The sequence below is a fragment of the Elephas maximus genome, chromosome 14 (assembly GCF_024166365.1).
Source record: "Elephas maximus indicus isolate mEleMax1 chromosome 14, mEleMax1 primary haplotype, whole genome shotgun sequence".
Lineage (NCBI taxonomy): Eukaryota > Metazoa > Chordata > Mammalia > Proboscidea > Elephantidae > Elephas > Elephas maximus.
Genome location: NC_064832.1, coordinates 21,477,525 through 21,493,024, shown reverse-complemented (window position 1 = coordinate 21,493,024; position 15,500 = coordinate 21,477,525). Strand labels below are relative to the sequence as shown.

Below are 15,500 nucleotides of genomic sequence, written 5' to 3'. Positions count from 1 at the left end.
GACCCTGCACAGCAGATGCTGCAGTGTCCCCTTCGTAACATTGTAGATATTTTATAGAGTTTGAGAAAGGATAGTTACTGCTTAACGTGATTTAATACATATTGGTTATTCTACGTTATTCTAGGTTATGGTCATACTCATAAAATCATTTCAATGTAAAATGTTAATAGGCATAGTAAAGATTATTGAAAGCCAACAGGAAAAAAGTAAGTGTAGTTCAATTAAGCGAACTCAACTTTTTATCCTAGAATATATGCTATAAAATATACATTATTTATAAGTCAATAAAACTAAAAATGCACTCACTCTTAAAACAGAAAATAAAAGTCTTCCTAGAATCTGAGAGCAAAATGCATACAGTTTTCTACTTACTATATAATAACTCTATGGGGCAGTTCTACTCTGTCCTATAGGGTCGCTATGAGTCAGAATTGACTCGATGGCAGTGGGTTTGGTTTTTGGTTTTATATAATTTCTTACAGTATGTTTATTATAAATTAGGACACATTTTATCTGTCGACCTCTGTCTCTCACTGACCCTCAAGAATTCTGCCATGAAAAGCTTCCGCCAGTGTTTGCTTTAAGAGAATTGGGATGCTTCAATTTTAACCTTACGGACGGGGCCAAGATGCTAGATTATAATTTCAAGAGACTTAAGCAATATATAATTTCTTTTATATTTGCCCAAAACAGAGGAAATAGACAGATATTTATTAGAATGATAACAAACCAGAGGCAGCTCCCCTCTCTGGTTGTCTGTTTAATAAAAGGGAGACTCATTTTAAGGCTTTATTTATTTTTTTTGTATCAACAAAATACCATAGTGTTAAGGGAACCTTAAACACCACATATTTTCATCCTAATAGAAGGGCATATTGGTATACACGATATCAATGCATATTTGACCCTGAACATATAACCATGGGACATAATACATATGACCTTCCTTTTTGCAACAAATATACTTCTGAACAGCTGTATACAAGTCTTAGAAATAGAATTTTAAAAGTAGAATCTCGTTTTTAAAATCTAATTTAAAAATTCTACTGCAGAGAAAAGAGTTAGTGTAAAAAGTGGGTTTCTCATCTTTTCAGGGTTGTCTCTAGCCATATCATATTCTCCATCCTCAGTGTACCCTCCCTGGGCGGTAAAAAACAGTTAATGCGCTTGGCTACTAACTGAAAAGTTGGTGGTTTGAGTCTACCTAGAGGTGCTTTGGGAAAAAGGCCTGGAGATCTACTTCTGAAAAATCAGCCACTGAAAACCCTCTGGACCCTGTGACACACACAGGGTCGCCCTGAGTCAGTAACGACTCGATGGCAGCTGGTTTAATGGAACTTTGGCTCAACCCTGAGCACCACTTCCCTGGTAACAATAAAGGAAGCATGCTCTTACAAACCTCTCTCCCGGGACTGTCCTTTCCCTCCTGCCCCAGCCGATGCCTCCTTATCCAGCAGCCAGCTTTGGCATGGCACAGGAATCACCTTGCATACCATCCTGTGTCATCTCTCTTTCACATGCTTCCCAGTTTCTCTGCTTGTAGTTTCTAGAATATCCAGTGCTCTTTCATAATTCCATGAGACGTTGCTCATGTGTACTTTTCTGCCATTTTCAAGATTTGGCTCTGGCATCACCTCTGTGATGAAGCCTTTTCTGATCTACTCAAGGCAGAAGTAGCCCCTCCTATTTTTGCATTTCTGCATCCTGTCCACGCTAAAACTTGGCTGTGTCTTTAACTTGACCACAAATTCCTTGAGAGCAGGGATCTCACCTTATTTTTCTTCATTGCTGCCAGCGTAGAGTACTGTGTCTGGCATAAAACAGGTGCTCAAGAATGTTGATGCACATATATTTGTTTTCTTATGAATATTTTTGTAAAATGGACGTTCATTTTTTTAAGTACTTACATAGAATATACGGAAACCCTGGTAGCACAGTGGTTAAGTGCTACGGCTGCCAACTAAGAGGTCGGCAGCTCCAATCCACCAGGTACTCCTTGGAAACTCTATAGGGCAGTTCTACTCTGTCCTATAGGGTTGCTATGAGTCGGAATTGACTCGGCGGCAGTGGGTTTGGTTTGGAGTGGGTATACAATACATGCGGAGCCCTGGTAGTGCAGTGGTTAAGAGCTACAGCTGCTAATCAAAGAGTCAGAAGTTAGAACCCACCAGCTGCTCCTTGGAAACTTTATGGGGCAGTTCTACTCTGTCCTATACGGTCACTATGAGTCAGAATTGACTCAACAGCAACAGGTTTTTTTGGTATGTAGAAAATGATAGGAATTCTTAGTGGCTCAAATAGTTAAGTATTCAGCCACTAATAGAAAGGCTGGTGGTTCAAAGCCATCCAGAGGCAGCTCAGAAGAAAGTCCTGCCGATCTAGTGCTGAAAGATCACAGCTATTGAAAACCCTATGGAGTGCAGTTCTACTGACATACACGGAGTCACCATGAGTTGAACTAACTTCATGGGAACTTTTTTTTAAAGAGTATTATGAAAAACACGGGGTATTTGGAAGAATGAATAACTAGAAATTACACGTTTATAATATTCCATGGTATTCTAGTGATTTGCCTTTATTTCATCTTCACGTGCAAATGGCAATAATCACCTTCTTCTCTGCCGACAGTTACAATGGGGCTCACCAGCTCCAGGCCTTCATCTCCATTGGTGTTCACAGCGCGAGCAGCACATTGCACCCTGGAGCCAGGTTGGAAGTATATGGAGTCTAAGGTGATCATTTTGGATGATGTAAAAAAGGTGTCGAAGTCTACTTCTCTCATGGGGCTGGTCACACCATCCGGGCCAGTGGGTGCGCTAATCAGCCACCGGTACTGGGTCAGAGTGTTGTTGATGCTCTCACTGGCACAGAGAGAGCCTGTCTTGTCATAGTCCAAATATCTGGGGTTGCAAGCCTATGCAAAAGAAATAACTATGTTAGGACCACAGCTCAGAACGATGTGGAAATTATCCCTCTCAATTTCTTCCCATCATAGTTCACTGTGCTTTTTCCATTTCTACCTGGTATTCATGCAACTTCCAAATGTCTAACCCCAGACATGATGGCTTTTATGAAAGCTACAGTTGCATTTCAGACAGCTCACTGGATGTGTTCACCCTAAGTCAGTGCAGTGCAACTTTTACTAATGTCATCTCTTGGATCCTTAGAGCTGCTGAACCAGCTTGTTCTCTCTCCTCTCTCGCTCTCTTCACTCTTTTACCTCACCCCCACACCCAGTGGGGCTGTGAAAAAAAAAAAAATTTGAGCTTGGTTAATTATTTTTTGCAATGTCTCTTATGTTGATCCCTTTCTTTCCTTCCTACCTCTCTCTCTATTTCAGGGCCCTTCCTTTTAGTCCACCTACAAAGTCCCACCATCTGACTCCTCCAATATAACCTCTCATCATGCCAGTCTTGGTGCAAGAGCTGCCAACTTCTCACTTCTCCCTTCTCCCAGCCAACGAAGCCCAAATTCTTTAATGTGATGTTTAAGGACCTCTATAATTTGGCTCCAAGCTATTACTTCTGCCTTACTAATTAAAAAAAAAAATTAATTACATACCTATTATGTATACCAGAGCGATTATGGTAAAGAAAAAAAAAAAAAAAGTCAGAGTTGTTGTTCACTAACCCAGTGCCATCAAAGGAGCTCACAATTTAGATTCAAGAGAAGACAAGTAAAAAAGTAATTATAATCTGCCATCTCTTCTGCTATTCCTCTAGATGTGGCCTGTGCTTCACTCACTTCTTTCTGGAGTGGCCTTTCCTTTTCTGACACTGTTGTGAATATTGGAATTCCACTTGACCCAAAGCCTTCTCACGTAGCTCATGAGCTGCAGTACTGGCCCCCGATTCTGATCGTTCCCGTGATATGACCACACGTTCCCTTATATTAGTTACTAAGTCCCATATACTTTTTTCTTCCTTAAGTTCCTTGATTGCAGAGTTCATGCCTTATTTCTTTTTACATCAGTGACTGATCCTGAGGCAACAGACTGTGCACACATTAGCTGATAAACCTCTGTTGCATGAAGGAAGAAAAACGGGAGCTTTATTTGCTTCAGGTTATATTTTCCTTTTTAAATTTCAAAGCTTAAACCTTGTAAATTTTCCCATTTTTATTTCTTCATGACAAAATCAATACTATACTGGTTAAAGTTTATAACAATTTTAAATGACCTAGTGCACAATTTTCCTCAGTTTCATTAATTTTCTACTCACTGTCACACAGACAACAGGGTAGCCAGACACGGGCCCAGCACTGTCTGTAGCTCTGGAGGTGTCGTCATACGTCAGCAAGGACACAACTTGAGGGATGGAAGGAAAAGTGACGTCCGCCATGCTGTTCATTTCTTCTATATACACGATGGCTTTGGTCACCTAGAGGGAAAAGATAATTATCATTGATTGCTGAAATACTATACTTTTGGTGCTTTTTATCGTACAGAACAATCCTCATGATGCCAATCAAACCCACTGCCTCACTACACTGACAATCGTCACATCCAGAGTCCATACGTGGTTGGTTCCACGCGACTCGGGCCCCTTGGCCATATTGTATGGGACCAAGGCAGGACATCTAAGCCCAGGACAGCTACCCAAAGATTGGCCAGTGGCCCATGAAGTATTTGGGCCCCATTTTTTCCCTCCATTTGTGATGATAGTGGTTAGACCCATCTTGGAGGTGTGAAGTAGACGTTCTATGAAAAAGTCAATTAGCTGATAGTGAGAGGAAAGCTGAAAGACAGACACCCTGAGACAAGGCAGATTATAGAGATCCTGTGGTAGCATGGGCCAGGAAGAGGCAATGCCATCAAGAAGCAAAGGTTTAAATAAACAGAGGCCATCAGGCACACCTGAAGCACAGATAGAGGAGGCGTCCATGAACATCTGCTGCTGATGATGGGAAAAGAACATCTTGTTGGTAAATCTGCCTTGGTTCCCGAGTGACCTTCCAACTTCCAACTATGTATCAGCTTCCAAACCCGTATTACATGTATATTCTTAAAAAGAACCTTTAGCACTGTGGAGATTTGAGTGAATCTCTGTTCCTTTGATCCCAAAGAAGTTAACACAATACTCCATAAAAAAAATAATAATCTGAAAAAACCTGTTGCCTTCAAGTTGATTCCAACCCGTCGCGACTCTACACGACAGAGTAGAACTGCCCCCATAGGGTTTCCAGAGAGCCGCTGCTGGATTCAAACGACCGCAGCAGAGCCTTTAACCACTGTACCACAAGGGCTCCACACAAAGAAATAATAAAATATTAGTTTTTTATATGATCAAGACTTATAAAAATATGATTGATAAAGATTTTCTGCCTATACTTCTCAAATTTTAAACATACACACAAAAAAGAAAAAAATAAACAAGCAAGGCACTGTAGCAGAAAAAAACCAACTGCCTTTGAGTTGATTCCAACTCATAGCAACCCCATAAGGTTTCCAAGGCTATCTTTATGGAAGCAGATTACCACATCTTTCTCCTGTAGAGCCACTGGTGGCTTCAAACTGCCGACCTTTTGGTTAGCAGTTAATCACTTTAACCATTGTGCTACCAGGGCTCCTCACTGTAGTAGAAATACTATCAAATACTCAAGGTTACAAAATGATAAAAGTAGTTAAGGAAAAAAATCTCCAATTTAACCATGCACTAATACTGAAATGAATAATAAATTTAAGTACAGATATTATAAAAATCAAGTCTGTTCCTAAAATGATATATAGCTTTAAAAATTCTTTTAGGTATAAAAGTCAAAATTGTGTGGAAATTATGCTTATTTTAAAGAAAATCTGGTTTATTATTATACAACATAAAGCAAGCACAGAAAAAAAGTGTTACAACTGTAACCTTTTGGCCCCTGAGACTTCTGAACATCAAATTTTGATAAAACTGGGAGTAGTAGCAGGTAGGAATTTTGAGGGTAGGCAAATTGTTTTATGGGTTAAAATATGTTTTAATAAGCTGTAGAACAAATTTTAGGTTTGGTTAGTATGAATTAGGAGTCCCTGCCTGGTGTAAATGGTTAACACCCTTGGCTGATAACCCAAAACCTGACAGTTCAAATCCACCCAGAGTTACCTTGGAAAAAAGTCCTGGCAATCTACTTCCAAAAGGTCAGCCATTGAAAACACTATGGAGAGCACAGTTTGCTCCGACACACATGGGCTGCCATAAGTCAGGGTTGACTTAACTTCATTCAGCTGGTATACTAGCATGAATTAAATTGTCTCATCTTGTGCTAAGATGATGCTTCCTGCTGGAGGTTAATTCCAAATACAATCGTTACTGACTGGAATGGGAAGTCTAAGTGGGTTGGTATGGGGCTCAGTGACTCTGGTCCTTCAGTTACTACAAGAATGATTTTTCAAGGAAGGAGATCAGAATTTCTTGATTATGAACTAGTCAGAACAAAATCAAAATTTATTTAGGAAGTAAAAAGGGCATCTCTTCACGTAAGGCTCGTTATTTTGTGCTATGTGATTATTAACATGCATTTTCTCCGATAAAATGCTGGCTGTGAATTTATTTGCACATTTTATGACTTACTTGTGTCTCGGTGATCATGTTTTCATCAGGCTGTAGGTGAACTGTGAAGGCCTCTCTCAGCTCTCTTACCCCGTCGGAGAGCACTTCAATTTCAACAACGTGCTGGGTTTCGCCTTCTTTAAACTCAATTTCTGCAAACACAAAATCACAGATATAGATCTTCTATGTATGAATGTGGGAGGTTTCTGCCAAGCTCTCATATCGGAGAGAACTTAAAATTCCCTTGCTCCGGAGGTTGCAAACACTTGATCATTTCTGGCCCACCAATTTGGTTGTTTAGGCTTGTGTGGTGTTATGCTAAAAATTAGTTTCTAACACTTGAAAATCTGGGGAATGTCGTGGAGAAACACAGGGCTCTGAATTCTTTTGTACCTTCCTGCATGGCAACAATAAACAAGCTAAAATGGGAAGCTTCTCTCCACGCAGCTGGAACGGCTTCCCAGTTCCCTGCCATCCCATTCTTCCCACTGCTTGTCTGAGCTCCATAAGCCTTCGTGTTTTTGTAACCTCTAAGTTTTAAGTCAAAAAAAAAAAAAAATCAAGCATTTATTTTAAATATCTGAATTATTCTTTTCTCATAGCACACGTGTTAGATATAGCTAGTTGTTAGGTTTTTTCAATTACTTTTGTCTTGGGCTTTTTATCAAAAAAATTTCAGTTTCTACTCTACATTTTTTTTGTAGAGGACTGACCTCATTTTGAACCTCAAAAGGAGAAATCAGTGTTAAGTTTCAAATCAGATCAGTTATATATTATAAACATACTATAAACAGCACAGGGAGCCCTGGTGGCACAGTGGTTAAAGCGATACACCATTAACTGAAAGAACAGTGGTTCGAAACCACCAGCAGCTCTTCGGGAGAAAGATGTGGCAGTCGCTTCTGTAGAGATGTACAGCCTTAGAGACCCTACGGGGTCACCACGATGGGATGGCAGTGGGTGGATATAAACAGCATGCTTGATATTTATGGGATAAAATATACAAGTTGATTTAATGTTATGCAATCTTTTTCTGACTTCATGTGTCTGTCCATTGTTAGTTGCCACAGAGTTAGCTCTTGATGCGTGGTGACCCCAGTACAACAGAATGAAACACTGGCCAGTCCTGCCTGTCCCCACGATTGATCATGGATGGGACTGTTGACTGATATTGGGAAGCAGGCTGCCAGGCCTTTTTTTCCTAGTTTGTCTTAGTCTGGAAGCTCTGTTGCAACCTGCTCAGCATTATAGCAACACGCAAGCCTCTACTGACAAAGGGTGGGTGGTGGCTGCGCATGGGTTGCATTGGCCAGGGACGGAACCTGGGTCTCCCACATCAAAGGTGAGAACTCTACCACTGAGCCACCACTGCCCCCAACAGGCAACTACGTATGTATAATTGAATTTTGTTTCTGTCTTAGCAAAAAGAATTATCAGTTTCTGGAAAAAAAAAAAAAAAAAAAAAAGACCTGCCAAAGGTCATTTTGCCAATATTTACATTTGTCTCACTTGTTGTTAGGTGCCATCGAGTGGATTCCGACTCACAGCGACTATATCACGACAGAATGAAACACTGCCCGGTCCCGGACCATCCTCGTAATTGTTGTTATACTTGAACTGATTGTTGTAGGCACTTCTGTCCAACTCACTGAGGGTCTCCCTCTTTTTCCTGACCCTCTACTTTACCAAACATGATGTCCTTCTCCAGGGACTTTTCCCTCCTGATAACAGGCCCAAATTATGTGAGATGAAGCCTTGCCATCCTAGCTTCTAAGGAGTGTTCTGGCTGTATTTCTTCCAAGACAGATTTGTTTGTTCTGGCAGTCTATAGTATATTCAATATTCTTTGTCAACACCATAATTCAAAGGTGTCAATTCTTTTTCTGCCTTTCTTATTCAATGTCTAGCTTTCACATGCATATAAGGTGACTGAAAACACCATGGCTTGGGTCAGGAGCACCGTAGTCCTGAAAATTACATCTTTGCTTTTTAACACTTTAAAGATGGATTTTCAGCACATTTGCCCAATGCAATGAGTCGTTTGATTTCTTGACTGCTGATTCCATGGGTGTTGACTGTGGATCCAAGTGAGATGAAATCCTTGACAAACTTCAATATTTTCTCCATTTATCAATGATGTTGCTTATTGGTCCAGTTGTGAGGATTTTTGTTTTCTTTATGTTGAGATATAATCCATACTGAAGGCTGTAGCCTTTGATTTTCATCAATAAGTGCTTCAAATCCTCTTTCAGCAAGCAAGGTTGTGTCATCTGTATAACACATCTTGTTAATGAGTCTTCCTCCAATCCTGATGCTGTGTTCCTCTTCATACAGTCCAGCTTCTCAGATTATTTTCTTAGCATACAGATTGAATAAGTATGGTGAAAGGTTAAAAACCTGACACACAACTTTCCTGATTTTAAACCATGCAGTGTTCCCTTGTTCTCTTTGAATGACTGCTTCTTGGTCTATGTACAGGTTTCACGTGAGCACAATTAAGTGTTCTGGAATTCCAATTCTTTGTAACATTATCCATAATTTGTTACGATCCACACATTTGAAATCGTTTGCATTGTCAATAAAACACAGGTAAACATCTTTCCGGTGTTCTCTGCTCTCAGTGAAGATCTCTCTGACATCAGCAATGATATCTCTTGTTCCACGACCTCTTCTGAATCTGGCTTGAATTTCTGGCAGTTCCCTGTCAAGGTACTGCTGCAACTGCTTTTTAATGATTTTCAGAAAATTTTACTTGTGTCTGATATTAATGATATTGTTCCAAAATTTCTGCATATGATCAATTGATGGTCTGTTCTACAGTTAGTCCCTGGCCTTATTCTGACTGATACTGAGTTTTTTCATTTTCTCTTTCCACAGATAAAGTCAATTCGATTCCTGTGTATTCTGTCTGGCAAGGTCCATGTGTATGGTCACTGTTTATGTTGGTGAAAAAGGGTATTTGCAATGAAGAAATTGTTGGTCTTACAAAAACCTATCATGTGATCTCTGGCATCCTTTAAATCACCAAGGATTTAAATCCTTTAAATCACCAAGGATTTCCAACTACCGTTCCTTTTCCTTTGTTTCCAACTTTTGCATTCTAATCATCAGTAATTATCAATGCATCTTGAGCACATGTTAGATCAATTTCAGACTGCAGAAGTTGGTAAAAATCTTCAACTTCCTCATCTTTGGCATTAGTGGTTGGTGTGTATATTTAAATAATTGTATTAACTGGTCTTCCTTGTAGGCGTATGGATATTATCCTATCACTGGCGGTGTTGTACTTCAGAACAGATCTTGAAACGTTCTCTTGGACAATGAATACAATGCCATTTCTCTTCAATTTGTCTTTCCTGGCATAGTATACCATATGAATGTCCAATTCAAAATGGCCAATACCAGACCATTTCAGCTCACTCATACCTAGGATGTCAATCTTCATGCGTTCCACTTCATTTTTGACGACTTTCAATTTTCCTAGATTCATTCTTCATACATTCCATGTTCTGACTATTAATGGATGTTTGCAGCTGTTTCTTCTCATTTTGAGTCGTGCCACGTCAGCAAATGAAGGTCCTGAAAGCTTGACTCCATCCACGTCAGTAAGGTGGACTCTACTTTGAGGAGGCAGCTCTTCCCCAGTCATACTTTGAGTGCCTTCCAACCTGGGGGGCTCATCTTCCAGCACTATATGAGATAATGTTCCACTGCTATTCATAAGGTTTCCCTGGCTACCTTTTTCAGAAGTAGACTGCCAGATCGTTCTTCCTAGCCTGTCTTAGTCTGGAAGCTCACCTGAAATCTGTCTACCATGAGTAACCCTGCTGATATTTGAAATACCAGTGGCATGTGATATGTTTCAAATATATTCAAAGTATTATCAATTATTTACATAGAAAATAATCTGGGAATGACTTTGAAGCCCTATAATGGTTTATCAAACTTTTGTCATATGTATGCTAAGAAAATACAAACTCCTTTGTAGAAGATGCTATTTTTCCTATGGTCTTGTTGACATCATTACTGATTCGGTAATACCTATGGGTTGCTTTTCTAAATTTTGTTCAAATGTTAGAGGATTAAGATGAACGCCTGAAGGTCTAGGATACTGAAGAACAGGTAAGAGTAGCGAGAGGTAGGCAACTGGAAACAAAGTGGATATGTAGAGCTCCAGATAATTAATAAACTTAATTTTGGACATCAATTTATGTTTATTATTCCAGCAAATAGTTCAGAGAGGAAAGAAGTTGTTTCTTCTAGTCATTCATAAATGTAAACAGTGAAATGATTAAAAAAAAAAATGCATCAAGAGAGGGATGAAAAATAGGTGAAAGGCTCCCTAATTGGCTCCCGTTACTCATCTGTCTGTTTGTCATACTGTGGTGGCTTGTGTGGTGCTATGATGCTGGAAGTTATCCCAACAGTATTTCAAACACCAGAAGGGTCACCCACGGTGGGCAGGTTTCAGCAGTTTCCAGGCTAAGACACACTAGGAAGAAAGTCCTGGTGATCCACTTCTGCAAAACGGCCAATGAGAAGCCTATGGATCCCAACAGAAGATTGTCTGATTTGGTGCTGGAAGATGAGCCCCTAGGTTGGAAGGCACTCAAAGCACACAGTGGCGACAACAGTGGGCTCAGACACACTAAAACGATCACAAAGATGCTGCAGGACCTGGCAAAGTTTTGTTCTGTTGTGCACAGGGTTGCCATGAGTCGGAGCTGACTTGTCGACAGCTAACAACACAACAAGTCCCAGAAAATTTATGGTATTTATGGTTGTCATTTTATCACTGTTTCACTATCCTCTGTTAATCCAAAAATTTACAGCTGGAAGTTTCAGACTGCTGGCATTTTACACACTGAAACAGACTATCATCATGGCTGTCGTGCACGCTGTCAGTGTAACCGAAAATTACATCAAAATTTGAATTTAAGGCATAGTGGCTAAGAGCTACGGCTGTGAACCAAGACATCAGCAGTTCAAATTCACCAGATGCTCCTTGGAAACCCTATAGGGCAGTTCTACTCTGTCCTACAGGGTCCCTATGAGTTGGAATCAACTTGATGGCAACAGGTTTGGTTTTTGATTTGGTTTACCATAATGAAGGTAAAACCAGTTGAAAGTTAAAGTAGGCTCAAAACAGAAAAGTCATCTAGCACCTTATGTTGTAGTGCAAGCGAATGTCTAAATTCATGAGGGATAAGAATCAGGATCAGTACTAAGCTGGTTCCTATGAGACGGAGGCCCATTATAGCTCTGCCTTCCCACTTCTCCATAATTTCTGACACCAGCCTCTCCCACCACGGTACTCTACTTCCTTGCAGGGTCCATTGCAATGGCCACACAGAACTCTGCAGTGGGCCTCTCCACTGCTGTGAAGCCAGTGCAGCAGCTTGCTCAGCTCTCTTAGCTGTGCTCTGCTGTCAGACCTCTCCGGGGTCAGGCCTCTCCACTGTCACCTCTCTGCCATTCAGAGTCTCTGTCATCAGGCCTATCTGCTGTCAGCCTCTTTGCTGCTAACTGGCCCAGCTGAAGCCAGCGTGGCATCTTCAGGAACACTCAGCTCCTATGTGGCTATGTTTCTCTGCGAGCATGGCTCTTAGCCAGCCTCTCTGTCTTCTAGGAGGCCTCTCTAAAAACCTCTGCAGTAAAGCCAATTATATATACCCAGATCCTTGTCAGTTATAAGGTGGGGCCTCCCTCACCAGACCAGAGGTCAACCAATCCTCAATTACCCATGAGATGTCAATCAACTCAGGGCTTGTTAATTACTTAAAATTTCCCCAAATCATAACAGATATACCTTCTAAGCAGAAAAAGAAAATCTGGGGAATAAATTCCTTTGTTTTTCTGATGGAAATTAATTTAAAGAAGTGTGTCTACATTTATTTGAGTTGGACATTTCTTTTTCTCCAGGGTACGGCACTAACCCTGATGTTAGCATGATCTGCCTGGAGACAGTCCCTGGGCCCTCTTACCTTCCGACACAGGGTGATAGTCTTCTCCAGAGGTGGCTGAGCCATCCTTGGTGTGGACTCTCACAATGGAAACCTTTGAAGTGTCTCCTTGGCGAACCACTGGAATTTTTACAATCACTGATTGTCCTGGTTCTTTGGGTTCACTGACACTAAATTTGGTTTCTCCAAATTTAATAACAGTCTCTAAAATTGTAGGAAACATAGACAAATTAAATTCTTAGTAAGAAGGATGCTTTTTCCCCATTTCTGTTTTTTCTTCCATGTGAAAGGATTTAACCAGTATTGTACTGTTGGTTTTCCTCTGTTCCCTCACTCAATATTCTTGGTTAGTATGCTCTGGGAAACCAAGCATGAGTAGTCCCGCTCCCTCCTTGGGAAGTGGCCAGCCCCCAGAGAGCATGTGCTGTGTGACAGTCCTACATGCCAAACAGTTTACAAGAGTAGACCACTGAAAGGAAGGGTAGGAGGGTAAGGAAGAGGCTGTTGGCCTTGGAGGTGGGGAGAGAAAGGGATGCACGGATGTTTGGGTTTCAGTTTTTGGACCTAAGCCCTGTTCTTCAACATAAAATGTTACTGGCTTTGATGGTGATATCTTGTTCCCCATTTGTCTTACCTTTTCCTATTTCTCAATCACTTTAAAACCCCTTGTCAGAAAGAGGGGGTTATTTCCTGAGCCCCCTCAAACATTAACACAAATTGATTTCCGTTCCCAATTTAGAGCTGAGCATAAGAAATGACTTCTTACTATCAGCATGATCTCGTATCCTTATCAGAGTTTCATTTTGTTCACCAACTGCAGCCCCAAAGGGAGAATTGCTTCGTGGAGTGCCGAGAACCAGGCGCAGCTCCTCTGTCTCCTCATGGAAATCATCATCCGTCAGCTCAAGGACACAGGGCTTTTCAGTCTCACCTGGAAGAACAACAGTGACAACATCCCACAGTCCGCAAAGATAAATCTGCAACTATTAAGAACTGTGAATTTGGAGATACGTTCAGGTGTATCTAATTTGTATCTTTAGCTTTGTCTCTGTTTCTATCTCTATGTCTATCCTATCACTCTCTTGACATCTCCAAAGATATATGTTCCTGGAAATAATGAAGTACTTTCCAGATTTCAATATAGTTCTTAGTCTATGTGGGATCATGCTCTCAGGTCTAAACCTTTATTCCAGCAAGGATAGGAGACATAGAATTGATTTTCATTTTGTCAGAGTGTTAATGACAACAAAGCATTTGGCATACATCATTACCTGGTGTGCAAACAACCCTGTAGCTGAGGTAGGTAAGGTAGTATGTCTCCACTTAAAAAATAGATAAATGAGTTCAGGGCGTTACCATGAGTTGCTCTGGTCAACTGTAAGTGGAGGAATGGTGGTCTTTATAAAGTTCTTTGTGTGTTTTTAAATTATTTGTAGAAAGTGGGACCAATATTTTATGAAATTTAATTAAAACTAGAAAGAAATACACAAATTAAATGTTTCACAAACATGCCAAAAAGCAGACCAGTGGATTTCTGGGGCAAGGGACAAGGCAAGGGGATTGACTATAAAGAAAGAGGAAACTTTTTATGGCAAGGAAGTTTTTCCACGTTGTTTATTGTGGTTTTTTATTGTGGTTTTGGTGACGAGATTGTGTGCAATTACCCAAGTTCATCAAACTGTACAATAAATAGATGAATTTCATTGCAAGAAAATAAAATCTTTTAAAATTAAAATGATTAAATATTTTTATTGTTGTGAAATATATACAAAACATGCACTAATTCAATAATTTCTACATGTGTAATTCAGGAGCATTGATTACATTCTTCACGTTGGGCAACTATTGTTGCTATTATTCCACCAAAATTGATCAAATTTTTAATATTTTAGACCTTTTATTTCTATATTTTAATTTTTCAAGTCACCCTGTACATTGAAAATTTCTAGAGACTTACTAATATTTTTAATTGAGTTCTGTAAAGCATCTCACCTAAGTCGAAGACATTAAAGATTACAATTACAGGCAAGAAAAGGACAAAATTAAGAAATTAAAATTAATTTGGACAAATTTCTTAGCATTTCACTGAATTCCTATTTTTTTTTAATTAACACATGATGTTATACTAATTGTTTTTTTACATTAAGAAAACGTACAGTCAAATATAAGAAAATTAGGAAGAAGGAAATTAACATTCTTCAGAATGCTGGGATCCCTTGACATGTAATTGCAAATGGCATTTATTTGGGTTCCATTTATTTGGCTTACAGTTTGACTCATCAAAATTTACAAAATAAATTTTTTACACAATTAGCAGAGAACTTGATTCCAGCACATGACATCAGAGGAGCAGACAGACAGCAAATAGATATGATCCCAATACGGATGAGGAACCTGGAGCATTGGGATGTTGGGATGAGTCTTGTCACATAAATACTGCAGCTGTTACAATAAGGCCCGATACCGACATTATACTCAAACACACATGCCATTGTTCCTGATTAAAGTTTACTGGTGAGTCCATCAGATCATGCTGCTGAAAGACAGTCCTAACTGAAGTTTTATATGATGTAATATTAAAAAAGGAATATTCATTAATTAGTATTATGCCACAGAAAGGGTAAAACAAACAAGCAAAACCCAGAAAAACCAATACCTCCTAAATACATGGCAGTACCTGAGAGTACAAAAAAGATCTCTCTCTCGTACGATAATGTTAAATTTCCCCCATACAATAAAAATAAAAGGAAAAAAAATCTTGTACATTCCCGTCCCTGTAGCTTTATTCACCTTATCTCTTTAACAGTATATATTTGGTTGCTCTTCATGTATCCAGGTCTTCTATCTTTCAAGAATCTTACCAATTTCTCCAGCTCAGAGTGTTTCTCAATTCTTTGAACTGTTAGAGCACTTAAGAGTTGTTTTGGACTCATGGCGACCCTATGTGCTTCAGAGTACAATTGTACTCCATGGGGTTTTCATGGCTGTGGCCTTTTGGAAGCAGACT

The 15,500-nt window shown here is 39.8% G+C and overlaps 1 protein-coding gene across 1 annotated transcript in view; it reads right to left on the bottom strand.

Moving 5' to 3' along the window:
• FREM2 (FRAS1 related extracellular matrix 2) overlaps window positions 1-15,500 on the bottom strand; it is a 302,074-nt gene that overhangs the window by 55,470 nt on the left and 231,104 nt on the right. Inside the window, exons 10-14 of the mRNA XM_049853354.1 lie at window positions 13,260-13,424; window positions 12,515-12,697; window positions 6,552-6,682; window positions 4,221-4,379; window positions 2,611-2,914 (exon numbers count right to left, since the gene is read on the bottom strand). Coding sequence (XP_049709311.1) covers window positions 2,611-2,914; window positions 4,221-4,379; window positions 6,552-6,682; window positions 12,515-12,697; window positions 13,260-13,424 — 942 coding nt within the window. The remainder of the gene's footprint in view (window positions 1-2,610; window positions 2,915-4,220; window positions 4,380-6,551; window positions 6,683-12,514; window positions 12,698-13,259; window positions 13,425-15,500) is intronic.